This window comes from Rhinoderma darwinii, chromosome 10 (assembly GCF_050947455.1).
Source record: "Rhinoderma darwinii isolate aRhiDar2 chromosome 10, aRhiDar2.hap1, whole genome shotgun sequence".
NCBI classification, from domain to species: domain Eukaryota; kingdom Metazoa; phylum Chordata; class Amphibia; order Anura; family Rhinodermatidae; genus Rhinoderma; species Rhinoderma darwinii.
In genome coordinates this window covers 16,065,268-16,078,950 of record NC_134696.1, presented here as the reverse complement: position 1 = coordinate 16,078,950, position 13,683 = coordinate 16,065,268, and the positions used below count along the sequence as shown (strand labels likewise).

At 43.3% G+C, this 13,683-nt stretch overlaps 2 protein-coding genes across 2 annotated transcripts; one reads left to right on the top strand and one right to left on the bottom strand.

Annotated features, from left to right (window-relative positions):
* The first annotated feature begins 6,303 nt into the window (after positions 1-6,303).
* On the top strand, positions 6,304-7,068 carry LOC142662385 (olfactory receptor 5V1-like). The gene has a single exon (XM_075840610.1). The coding sequence runs from the start codon at positions 6,304-6,306 to the stop codon at positions 7,066-7,068; it is 765 nt and encodes a 254-aa protein (XP_075696725.1).
* Positions 7,069-12,363: 5,295 nt separating this feature from the next.
* LOC142662384 (olfactory receptor 5V1-like) lies at positions 12,364-13,293 on the bottom strand. The gene has a single exon (XM_075840608.1). The coding sequence runs from the start codon at positions 13,291-13,293 to the stop codon at positions 12,364-12,366; it is 930 nt and encodes a 309-aa protein (XP_075696723.1).
* Positions 13,294-13,683: the final 390 nt, after the last annotated feature.

The following is a 13,683-nucleotide window of genomic DNA, read 5'->3' as shown; positions in this document are numbered from 1 at the left end:
TAATGCTCGGGGTTCGGCCAGTGCGCACATTTTGCTCATTGAATGCCAAGCTGGTGGGGTGAAATGTCTAGACCCCTATATAGGTAAAGGAATTTTCCAGGCAAAGCTGATTCACTTTGTTTTAAGGATTATTCCCATCGTATAAAGTGAAGGTATATCGCTAGTATGATCAGTGGCAGTCTGACCTCTGGGACCCCCACTGATTTTGAGAATGAACGGGCCACATTGCTTATTTTGCGCTGTGTCCCCCTCCACTGGTTTTTCCTGCACTAGCGGTGCTCTTGGCCACCCACTGTACAAGGAACTGCAGCGCAGCCCCAATCAAGTCCACGGCACAGCCAGGGGCTAAAACATCGCTGCGGCCTCTTCATTTTCAGGATCGGCAGGGGTCAGACCCCCACTGATCACAAAGGTATGGCTTATCCCTCCTGGTTAGTTTTGGTTCAAGGGAAGATTCAAGGAAGAGCTTAGAATACAGAGTAGAGATCTAGATTTGTATTAAAAGGGGTTTTCCTACAAAAGTGCTTTAGGACATCATAAAACGCGATCGTCGATAGTGGGAATTATCGATCAGAAAAACTATGGTTTTAGTTCTGGCTCAGACCCATTGAAAGTCCCAAGTGACAAAGCGATTAGTGCAGTTATTCCCCAATTAAAGGGGTTTTCAGGGACTTTGATATTGATGGTCTATCCTTAAGATGGGTCATTAATATCAGTTCGGTGGGGGTACAGCTTCCCGCTCCCCTCCGATCAGCTGATTGAAGGGATTCAAGCGATTGGGAGTGAGCTGCAGTTCCAGGCACAGCCACTATCGAATGTACAGAGCTGTGCGTGGCTGCAATGAAGAGGCCGGAGTGCCGCAACCGCTTCAATCAGCTGATCAGTGGGGGTGCCGAGAGTCTGACCTCCACCGATCTAATATTGATGACCTATCCTAAGTTAGTTATTAATATCAAAGTCCCAGAAAACCCCTTTAACATGGGGGAACTCCTGAAAATAGTTTTTCACTCCTCCGAGAACCCCTACTTCTTTTTATACCTCAAAGAAGTTTGGTATAGAGGCGGGTAAATAATTCTATTATTTAATATAATGGTCTAGATTTCTTGACTTTTTTGCCTGCCCTTTTTACCACGTATCTATGATCAGGCTAAAATACGTTTAAATGGCCTACTGTGAAGAGGAAAGGTTTTCTGACCAGGGAACCCCGATCAACAAACATTGGTTTAGGGCCTAAGGACCCTTTTACACTGGACAATTTTTGGGGCTAACAAGCGTTCACAGAACACTCGTTCCCGATCATTGACCTGTGTAATCAGGGCAACGATCAGCTGATGAACGAGCAACGAACTCATTCATCGGATGATCGTATCGTTTCTGCAGCCGAAAATATTGTCGTCGTCGGCAGTTCATCTCCCTGTGTAAACGGGAAAACGCGCTGCCAACATGATAGAAATGTATGGGGACGAGAGATGGTGGTGACGAGCGCTCATCCCCATACTAGCTCCTTGTGAAAGGAGCAAACGAGCGCCGATCAATGAGCTGTCCTGTCGATCGGCGCTCGTCGTTACGGCCAAAATGGGCCGGTGTTTAAGGACCCTTAGTCAATGGGCCAACTTTAGAGGGACTGCATGCTCTGTAAAAAGGACTATGATATTCTAGAGATTTGCAGGTAATCCAAAAATTAGCGAGAGTTATTCTGTTGAGGACATTTTATTTAGGGATTAAGCCATTCACTGACCATATTCCATCCGGTACTGAGGGGCCGCACTAGGGACACATTTTTATCACAAACAGAGCAACTCTTTCTACTTCTAGATCGGAAGACTACGTTTAGTTTTTTGCACATGTACATCTGTATTCACAACCCAAGGGACAACTGACAATACACATGTGAGATAAACTGGACCAATATGAAACGCGCTTGTAGTGTGTATACACACCGATCCGCCGTAACATTACAACCACCTGCCTAATATTGTGTAAGTCGCCCTCGTGCTACCAAAACAGCGCTGCCCTGTCTGGGCATGGACTTCACAAGACCAAAACGTCAGCAGCAGATCCTTATCCTTACATGACTTTTCCTTTATTTAATGGGTCTCCACTTGACAAAGTGTAGGTGTAACAAGCTTAAATATATAGCTTCTCCTCATTCAATCTTTTGGTCCTGTAAGGCACCATGCACACGACCGTAAAAAATCTCCGTAATACGGTCCGCAATTACGGACCCACCCAGTTCTATTGGCCGCGGATACATTTAGGTACCACTACGGATGGGTGTCCGTGCCGTAGAATCGTGCCGGGAATTATGGAGCATGTCCTACTTTTCATTTTTTACAGGTCATGCTCCAATACTTTGCATGGGAACACGACACGGAAATGCGGCCGGCCGTGCCCGCAACCATGGGCCGTGATTACGGGCACGGCTATGTGCATGAGGCCTAAACCTTTTACAATACATTTAATTCTTGGACTGGGACCAGTTTGGAAGGCAAATAGGAGCTGACCGGTTCCCTTTAAAAAAACATCTTCATACAATTTTCTGTAAAAAATTTAATTTGTTTAAAAAAAAAAAAAATTTAATTCCTTTTTAGGGTAATGATGTCCTAAAAATAACACAATAAGACGAGCTGTGAAATCGCTTTCTATAGTTTTTACGAGCTTTGAATTGTTATTTTTAAGGACCTTTAATTCTATAAATGACATTAATTTCCCATAAGACTTTGTGATGTTATTTGTGGGATCTTTGCAGTCCCCGTGGTCTGTTCGACAGACTTTAAAACATTTACAATCACACCGAGTCGGGCTCAGAAGGAAGAAGGAGCCAGAAGGGCAGAAACTGGATCACGTGTTGTATTTCGGCTTCGACCCTTGATGTTGTGTTGTTCCTGATGACCACATGACACGTGATCTGCTACAATGTATTCTGCTCTGATTAACATTCTGTTTCATTTTGAAGGAGCCCATCAAGTAAAAAAGATTTAGCATTTCAGATGTTTTTTACATTTTTCTTGTATTTTCGTCTCATTGACTTCTGCTAATGTTCTTTATTTGTCTGAAATGATTTTGCTTCTTTGAGAGATGCCCAAGTCCTCCAAAAAACTCTCAATGAAGGTGGGGATTTGTATTTTAAGTAATGATATATTTTCTCTTGTGTAATTCTCATCCTAAGGCGTCATGCACACGACCGTATCACATATCACGACCGTATCACATATCACGACACGTGTAAAGCAGCAATCAGTATACATGTAATTATTCTGGGCTAAATTCTAGGGCGTATACCCAAAAAGCATCAAGAATACATATATAACCTAGAAGAAAAAGATGCAGAGAAACTAGAAAGTATACAAAAATACTTTATTGAAATAACATGATAAAAGAATCCATAGACCGACAGGTTAAAAAAGGGACGATTAGCCATGCATCTCACAAGTAAGTAAATAATGGCAAATTTTGTGCCGATGGCAAACCTACCGATGAGTTTACCGATGGACTATACTGAAGACCACATATATATAGTAATGTAACAACTAGACGTATTTAATATGAGGAGGTAATAAGGTAAGTTATGAAGTCCATATAAACCACAAAATAAGGAAAGGTGATAATACACAAAGAAAAGTACTAAAGCAAACTACAGGGATGCAACATACCCATGATAGATGGAGGAGTAGAGCGCACAGCAAACGTCCACACCAATGCGTTTCAGCGCTAATGCCTTCGTCTGACTGTGGTCTTCAGTATAGTCCATCGGTAAACTCATCGGTAGGTTTGCCATCGGCACAAAATTTGCCATTATTTACTTACTTGTGAGATGCATGGCTAATCGTCCCTTTTTTAACCTGTCGGTCTATGGATTCTTTTATCATGTTATTTCAATAAAGTATTTTTCTATTTTTGTATACTTTCTAGTTTCTCTGCATCTTTTACTTCTAGGTTATATATATATAGCATCTATAGGAGTCTGTGTTCTACTGTGCCTGTTTGTTTGTTTTTATGAATGATTCTGACAGAAAAAAATGGTGCCATGCCCCTTCAGATGCCGCATTATGGAGATCTTCTCCACAAGATACAATTCTTCTAGGTGAGAATACCTCCGTAATACAGTCCTGGATAGTGGAACAGAAGATAGGCCAGGGCTTCTCACAAATTGAGGTGCCCCCTAGTTGCTGGTGAGGTGCAGTGGGGGAGGCAGGTTTGACAGAAGTGATTATATACTGCACAGGACTCTGGTTTAGCGACATGACTTAGTCCTTTTTGTGCTTATTTTAAAGGGTTTATGTCGGGACCAGAAATTATCAGTGTAGTCCCTGCAGTAAGTGATACTCACTAATATACATCCCGGTCCCCGTCACACTGATTCTGAGATTTTTATAGCGCTGCCGGGGGACCGGGAGTCTAGTTGCTCAGTCTTCTTTGATGACGATACGACTCCTCATCATGTGACCGGCCCCGCTGTACTCTATGTATAAGCAGTAGCAGTAGTACAGTGAGTACATAGAGTACAGCGGGGGCGGTCACATGAAGGAGAGTCGTATCGTCATGAAGGAAGACTGAGCAACTAGACTCCCGGTCCACCGGTAGCGCTATAAAAATCTCAGAAAATCTCAATCAGTGCGACGGGGACTGGAATGTATATTAGCGAGTTTATCACATACTTCAGGGACTAACCTGATAATATTTTTTGGTCCCCACATGACTCTTTTTATGTTTTACTGGATTCAGGAGATGATTTTAAGATAATGATAAATAAAGGAAAAATGTTCATAATTGTGGCGTGGACTACGGACAACAGCGAGATCCAGACATCAACATTTTCTGGCCGGTCAAACCCTAGTAAAAAACGATTGAGAAGCCGTCATATAGGCAATCTTTGGTATTGGTATGAACATATGAGGTTGTCAACGTTATGGGGGAGATTTTTTTTACGCCAGTCTATACTCAATATAGGTTGTTGTAAGATGCACCATATTAATTGGAGCTGCAGGCCTCTTGGTATATTGTTTTTTTTTTATTCAGCCCTTCAGCTTCTAGTAACTTAGATTTGATCGGTATTTGGGTTTGTCCACACACAACGGAATTGTTGCAGAAAATATCTAAAGCAATTCCATTGCACATTGAATTCAATGGAAAAAGCGGCATTTCATTCAGACAGGGCGTTGTTTTACGCCGCCGTTTTAAAAAACAGCGCATAGAAAAACGCTACGTAGAAAGGAGCATTTCACTTCTTGAGCTGTTTTTCATTGTGTCAATGGAAAAATGGCAAAAAAAAACTTTTCAGCCTCAAAAACGGCTGAAAATCAGAGGCTGTCTTCTCTGAAAACAGCTCTGTAATTTTTAGCCATTTTTTATTCTGGGTGTGAACGTAGCCTTAGGGTTAGGTAAGGTGTCAGAGGCACACAGTAGCTCACTGACGGATTCGGCTGATAGCAGCGCTCTCTAGCTTCTATGTAAAGTGGATACATAGAAGCTGCGGTGCTGAAACAAAGCCACATTTTAAAGAAAATATAACATATTAGAAAAGTGCTTATAATCAACGTCTACATACATTACAATAAAAAAAAAAGTTGGCCCTAAAGGCTCTATAGCCTTTAAAAGGTTTCTCTGATTTGGACAATCCCTACTTGTTATGACCCCTATAACCAGACAACAAGTAGATCCCGAATTTCCTTTTTTCTGAGTCCCCCAGCGATCAGCTGTAATCTATGGGGAAACCTGGCAGTAAGTGTTCAATTTCCCTGCAGCACCACCACAGGGGAAATTAAGAATTACAGACTGCCCATTGACATCAATGTGTAATGCAGGACAGGCCCTCTAGAGACGCTCTATGTAACCACTCAATATTAATGCCGCCATCTAATGGTATTTATTCAGAAACTTATCTTGTTAGATCTTGATGTGTACGGCCAGATTATGGACCTGTAGACCTTGCGTCCGCTGTGATATGAAGTCTCCGTGAGGCTCTACGTTACCGGTGTCAATTATTTTTTTTCACTGATCAATCTGAGAAAAAAAACCTCCATGTGTCTCTGTTACGTCATATTTTTTTAGAATATAATTGATATCCTTGTTATTAATTGATACGATTTTGTTTATTTTCCAGACATTTTTTTTCCCTCTCGGGTGACATCAATGATGATTAATAACGGTTCGGTGACCGAGTTCATTCTCCTCGGGTTCCCGGCTCTCTTGTCTGTGCAAATTCTATTATTTTATGTATTTTTTACTTTTTACTTGTTGACTCTGAGTGGAAATTTTCTCATTATCCTCGTGACTTCGGCCAGTAAGACCCTTCACACTCCCATGTATTTTTTTCTCTGGAACTTGTCGGTTCTGGAGATTTTCTACACATCCGTCACCATTCCAAAAATGCTTCTTAACTTCATCCTGAAGACCACCGCCATTACCTTCAATGCCTGCGTGGCACAGGTGTATTTTTTCATTGCGCTCGGCAGCATTGAGTGCACATTGCTCGCTGTAATGGCTTACGACCGGTATGTTGCCATATGCAATCCATTACAATACGTCCTGGTGATGAACACTACGACATGTATAGCGTTAGTCTGTGGATCCTGGGTCAGTGGCTTTCTCAATTCCATGGTCCACACTGTCTCTATCTTCCAGCTGCCCTTCTGCTCCTCCAATAGGATAAACCAGTTCTTCTGCGACATCCCACCATTACTGAAGGTGGCTTGTGGCAATACGTTGCCCAGTGAGGTTGTTCTCTTCACGGTTGGAGGAGTTTATGGATTTGGCTCGTTCCTATCAACCTTAATATCCTACGTCCATATTATTTCCACAATTTTGGAAATCAAATCTTCAAAAGGTCGGAAGAAGGCCTTCTCCACTTGTACGTCCCATCTTACTGTGGTAGCGTTGTTCTTCGGGACATCTTTTTCTGCCTATCTGAAGCCTACAACGAAGTATTCATCGGAAGAAGGGAAACTGGTTCCTGTGTTTTATGCTGTTATTACTCCTACACTAAATCCCATAATATATACACTGAGGAATAAGGAATTTCATAGCGCATTTAGGAAAATGATACGTTTGGGAATTTCAAAGTTGTGATTCTTGTTCATACGGTTTCATATAGATGGTGGTGATGTGTACGGATACAAGTCATGCTGAATCTTAACATGCCTTGTATAATGGTGAACAGTCACAATCTTCATGAAACTCGGATCGCAAAAGGGTCAGGGTGATTGGATTTTGCTTCTAATAGGGGTGTTCCATGTTAAATACAAGGTGGGGCTTAAATGTCCCGCAATTAGGTTTCCAAATATGATATGGCCAATTAGCATTCTTCATAGAGAATATACAGCGATCGGCCATAATATTAAGACCACCTTCTTAAAGGGTAACTAAACATCCAACAAACTTCTGATGTGTCACAGTGATTGGTGGGCGTCCGAGCACTGAGACCCCCACCAATCGCTAAAACGAAGCGACAGAAGCGCTGGTGTCAGCGCTGAGCCGCTTCGTTTCTGTACGGCTTTTTCCGGAAAGCCAATGTAGCGGAGTACGTGCTCTTAGACTTTCTATTTCTATTGAGTCTGTACACCGCTATATCGATCTCCAGAAAAAGCCAAATAGATACGAATCAGCAGAGCGCCCCCACGAGCCCTTCTGCTGCTTCGTTTTAGCGATTTTTGGGGGTCTCAGTGCTCGGATCCCCACCAATCAAAACTTCTGACATGTCACTATGACGTGTCAGAAGTTTGTTGAACGTTTAGTTACCCTTTAAATATTGTGTAGGTCCTCCTCATGCCACCAAAACAGCTCTGTCATCATGGCATGGACTCCACTAGACCTCTGAAGGATCTTGTATCTGGCACCAAGACTTTTGAAGCAGATCCTGTAAGTTGTGATGTGGGTTCTCCATGGATCAGACTTGTTTCTCCAGCACATCCACATATGGTTGAATGGATTGAGATCTTGGGAATTTGGAGGCCAATTCATGTTCCTCAAACCATTCCTGGCCAATGTTTGCAGTGTGGCGGGGGCATTATCCTGCTGAAAGAGGGCAATGCAATTCGGGAATACTGTTGTCATGAAGGGGGTACTTGTCTGCAGCAATGTTTACGTAAGTGGTACGTTTCACATCCACATGAAGGCCGGGACCTGAGATTTTCTAGCAGAACATTGCCGAGAGCATCACACTGCCTCCACCTGCTTCTTCCAAAAATGCATCCTGGTGCCATGTCTTCCCCCGGTACCCGACCCATATGCACCCGGCCCTCCATCAGACCAGGCCACCTTCTTCCAATTCTCCATGCTCCAGTTCTGATGCTCACGTGCTCGTTGTAGGTGGTGGACAGGGGTCAGCATGGGCTACGCATCCCCAAACGCAGCAACCTGTGATGCCCTGACACCTTTCTACCATAGCCAGCAGTAACTTTTTTATTAATTTGTGCTAGTAGCTTGTTATACAATACTCGCTTAAAAGGAACTGGTTGTAGTTTTATTCGGACGTTGAAGGTTCTCCTCTTATGAAGATAGAATTATATGTATAATGTAACGTAGACAAACTGGTTAACCGTTGTGCTCAATATTCTTATACTGCCATACCGAGAGAAATAGGGCACAATATGGAGGACATATATAACTAATATAAGGCTGAAGGGGTCATCTCCACATGTTGGGACTTCTTTATAAGGTAGAAGTCCACATGACATAGAAGGGCGCACACATCGGGACTCTCATGTTTTCCTGCTTTGACCAGCCTGGTGGCTGCATTGTATGGTCTTGTGGACTCAATAGTCATTGGATCATCTGGAGACCAAGAACCAAGAATGTCAAGTCCTGAAGATGACACAAGTCAGTGATCATGGGATGTGTGTAGTGGAGGCTTCTAGAATTGTTCCATACATGAGATTCCCGAAAGACCAATCTAATATCTACATCTACTGAGCAATGAACGAATCACCAGTCACTTGGATATTTTTTATTTGGACTTGACCTACAGATGTTCTTTCAGGTAGATTATCGGATTATACCCTGAAATATCTGGGGAAATAATCCTAGATGTTGTATATTCCCATCTCACAGTCCAGAATATATAACATTGTTCCAAGATTGTGAGAGCTTTAGGTCTAAGTTTTAGTTGAGGGGGTTCTATTCTGTTGCTTTCAGGTGCAAGCTCTACTTTTAGGCAACTTTTTGTGATGTTTAAATATTGATGTAGTTATATTGTCATTATTATTTTGTTCCGGTGGAGGATAGACGCCATTTATTATTCATTGTATATTGAAAAGGTCTATAACTTTCTAATATACTTTCTGATCCCACATCTTCAAGATCTGTGCTTGCTGTCAGTGAATGGAGGCTTAAGACCTGTCCTGATCATGTCCATCTGACACAGGTGTAGGGCCCGTTACAATAGAAAGCTCTGAAACGCTGTAACGAGCCCTACATCTGTGTCAATTTGGCATGATCAGGACGGGTAAAAAATAAATCAAAATAAAATGTTTCCATTCACTGACAGCAAGCATAGATCTTGGCATTTCTGAAGAATTGAACTACAAAGCATATTAGAAAGTTTTTTTTTTTATTTGTATTTTTGTATTTAATCTCAATCATTTCTTTGAATTTGTGTTTTTTATTTCTGATCTTTACTTTTAGGGCTAGTTCACACTGAGTATTTTGGCGCTGTTTTTGACGTGGAAACCGGGTCGAAAACTATGCCAAAAAACGCCTGAAATCTCCTCTGCAAGCGGTAAAAAAAGCGACATGCCCTTTCTTTGGGCGTCTCCGTCTCTGACCTCCCATTGACATCAATGGGAGGCACAGAAAGCAATTTTGTCACAGCGTTTTTTGCCCGCGGCGCTCAATGGCATAACATTGTTCCTCCATGGGTTTGATATACACTAAAGGGGTTTTCCACGATCCACAGGATCGGTCATCAGTATATGAACGGTGCGGGTCTGACACCCAGACCCCGAACAGATCAGCTGCTCCGGGCGCTGGATATTTTGAACAGTAGTCAGTAGATGGCTCTGACCACTGCAGAACGGCCGCTTTTCCGTGACCGGAGCCATCTGCTTCCGGTTTCAACTACTGCATACTGTTCAAATCATCCGGCGCCCGGAGGCAGTCAGAGTGGCTGAATGGTGCGGGGTCCGGGTGTCAGACCCGCACCGATCATATACTGATGACCTATCGTGTGGATAGGTCACTTGTCCGGTTGTGAACGTCTGATAGTCCGGCAGTGTGAGGCTGGATTAGGAGGTGATCCAGAAGCCAAGAAAAATCCCGACATTCCCACCAGTCACATCACCACAAGCTCAATCACTTCCACATGTAAACTGTTGAGGACTTAGGGTGTGTTCACACGGCTTATTTTCAGCTGTTTTTCGGCCCGTAAACCCCCCAAAAAATGGCTGAAAATACGGGGGCTAAACATCCAAACTTCTGCCAATTGATTTCAATGGGAAAAACGGCGTTCCGTTCCCATGGAGCGTTTTTATGCGGTCGTTTTTCAAAATGGTGCGTAAAAAAATGCCCCGTAAAAAGAAATGCATGTTACTTCTTGAGCCCTTTTTGGAGCCGTTTTTTATTGTCTCAATAGAAAAACAGCTCCAAAAATGACAGTAAAAAAAGGCATCAAAAAACGCAAGTTGCTTAAAAAAACAGCTGAAAATCAGGGGCTGTTTTCCTTTGAAAACAGCTCCGTATTTTCAGCCATATTTTGTTAACCGTGTGAACACAGCCTAAGGGTCCTTTTAGACCGGCCAATTATGACAGCTTGTTGATCGGCGCACGTTTGCTCTTTTCACAAGGAGCTATGATCAGCAATGAATGGGGACGAGCGCTCGTTACTACCGTCCCCATACGTTTCCATCATGTCGGCAGCGAATCTCTCTGTTTACACATGAAGTGCTGCCGACAACGATAATATTTTGTGCTGCATAAACGATACGATCAGCTGATAAATGGGCATTTGCTCATTCATCGGCTGATCACTGCCCCGTGTACACAGATCAATGATCAGGAAGGATCACTCTGTGAACGCTCGTTTGTCCAATCATTTTCCGGTGTAAAGGGGCCTTAAGGATCAATTCTGGACAGACATGCCAAAGTCTTAAAGGAGTATTCCACTGATAGGCATATATGACATCCATCGTATATACCATAAATGTCTAAATGATAGGGGACCCCCACCTATCATGAAATTTGGGGTCCCTGTCCGCTTTTGTGCCTTAGATCCATGCTCCAAAGGGGATGAGAAGCGGAGTAGAGTCCAGCAATCTGCAATAGCCCTTTATAGTCTTGGGAGGGGATCTGTTGTCCCTGGTAATAAGGGTAGAGACATGGGAAAGTCAGAGGTCAGGACCATGATCACAGCCGAGGGACAACGCAAGGTGTAGTACCAGAGGACAGGCAGAACCCACCATCACCACCAGAGGCGTGAGCAGAACAGAATCAGTAGCAGGACACCAGCAAAACAAGAAGTAGCCAAAAACATGCTATAAAGTAAAAGCAAGATAATAACCTCAGGTAGGTCTCTAAGGCCCCATGCACACGGCCGTGCACGTAATCACAGCCCACGATTGCGGGCATGGCCGGCCGCTGACAGCCGCCTGAAATTTTCGGGCCGTGCTCCCATACAAAGTATAGGAGCACGGCCCGTAAAATACGAAAAATAGGACATGCTCCATAATTCCAGCTACGGAAAGGTGTCTGCGGCCAATAGAACCAAATGGGTCCGTAAAACCGCGGACCATATTACGGTCCGCGGTTTTACAGTCGTGTGCATGGGGCCTTAATGCTGGACACAACACGAGTCAGGGGCTCTGGGCAGCGTAGGCAAAGGGTCAAGCAAAAACATGCTAACACACACTGGCGTATATAGCAATAGTAACCAATGGTCTTCATGTAGCTACAGGAAGTTCTATCTGCTGTACAACTGACTGCCCCTCTGTGCGGCACAGACTTGTTTCTGGTCCCTCCCACATTAGGAGACTGCACATAAAAGCCTGGAACTGCGAGCGGTAAGTCAATACAAAGGCTAATAAAAATGATTATGAGTCAGTTATGTGCTATTTGTGTACTGGGTGAGACATTGGCCCACAGTTATCAATGTTATCAAGTTAAACAAAGTCTATTTACCATGCTGCCCTGAGAGAGAAGAGTCCTGGTTGGTTCCATCTCCTTTGAAGTTAGGTGGCGACTGCATTGTTTGCAAATAAAGATGTAGATAATTAGCCCAATGGTCATGTACAGGGCCACTGGGGGGGGGGGGGGAGACAAACACAAGGCCTGCGGTCCTGTGGGGCAAAACCCAGCAAAATGATAAGCCCTCCTCTGTTCTATGTACACCACTGCATACTTTATATTTTATTATTGCTGATTATTATCTCAATTTTATTTCAAATGATATTTCTCAGTGAAAGCCTTTGCCAGGGCCCTCCTGACCTCTTGGTTTCTCAGGCAGTAAATAACAGGATTAAAAAGAGGAGTTAAAACACTGTACAGCACAGACGAAAGTCTCACAATGTCAAATCCATTCCCAGGCACGGGACCGATATAGTTAAAGTTAGCCGTCACGTAGAACACTGTAACCACGATGAGGTGGGAAGAGCAGGTGGAGAAGGCTTTCTGTCTTCCGACTGCTGAAGGTATCTTCAAAATAGTGGAGATTATTTGTACATAGGAAACCATGACGAACACGAATGGCGTCATCCCGAGAAAAACACTGACTATGTATAGTAGCAGCTGACTAGTTTGTGTATCCGTGCAGGCCGCATTTAACATGGGCGGGACATCGCAGAAGAAGTGGTTGACATGCCGAGGTCCACAAAAAGTCAGTTTAGAGGTCATCAGGGTATGAAGGACCGAGTTGAAGAAACCACTAAACCAAGATCCTCCTACCAAGTATGAACAGAACCTCTTATTCATAATGAGGACATATTGGAGGGGGTTACATATGGCCACATATCGGTCATAAGCCATGGCAGCCAGAAGAAGACATTCGGATCCTCCGAGAGAAACAAAGAAATAGAGTTGGGTGAAGCACCTGTTGAAGGATATCCTCCGGTTCCCCGTTATGGCATTGACCAGCATAGCCGGGAGGGTGACCGTCGAGTAACAGACATCTAATATGGATAAATAACTCAAGAAAAAATACATAGGCGTCTGGAGATGGTTGTCAATCCTTATAACACTTAATATGGTCAGGTTGCCCAGGAGGATCATTGTATATATAGTGAGTATAAGAAGCGACAGCAAAACCTGTCCACCCGAAAATCCTAATAGGATAAAATCACAGAAATATGTCTGGTTTACCAGTGCCATCCAATTCTGGACCAAATTCTAGAAAAAAAATTGGAGATTTTTTTTTAAATGATTTTTGGTTCATACAACTTTTTGATTTGGGACTGAGGGGTAAATTGAAGACAAGCTGATTAAACGACAGTAATATTACAGTATTCTGCCATCTTGGGCTACGTCTACACGAGGACAACAAATCACTGTAAAATTGCGGTCGTGATCTGACTCCAGTACTTCCCTTTGGGTAAAAAGGGGCAAGTGACCTTGTGACTATAGCAAAAAGTTGCAATACGGCCACTAGATATTTTTTCCAATAATTGAAGCCCCGGCCTTATGCCTCATGCACACTTCCCATATTAGGGTTCTAAGTTGTACAGAGCTATAATACCGCACCCATAGAAGACTACGAGCCCA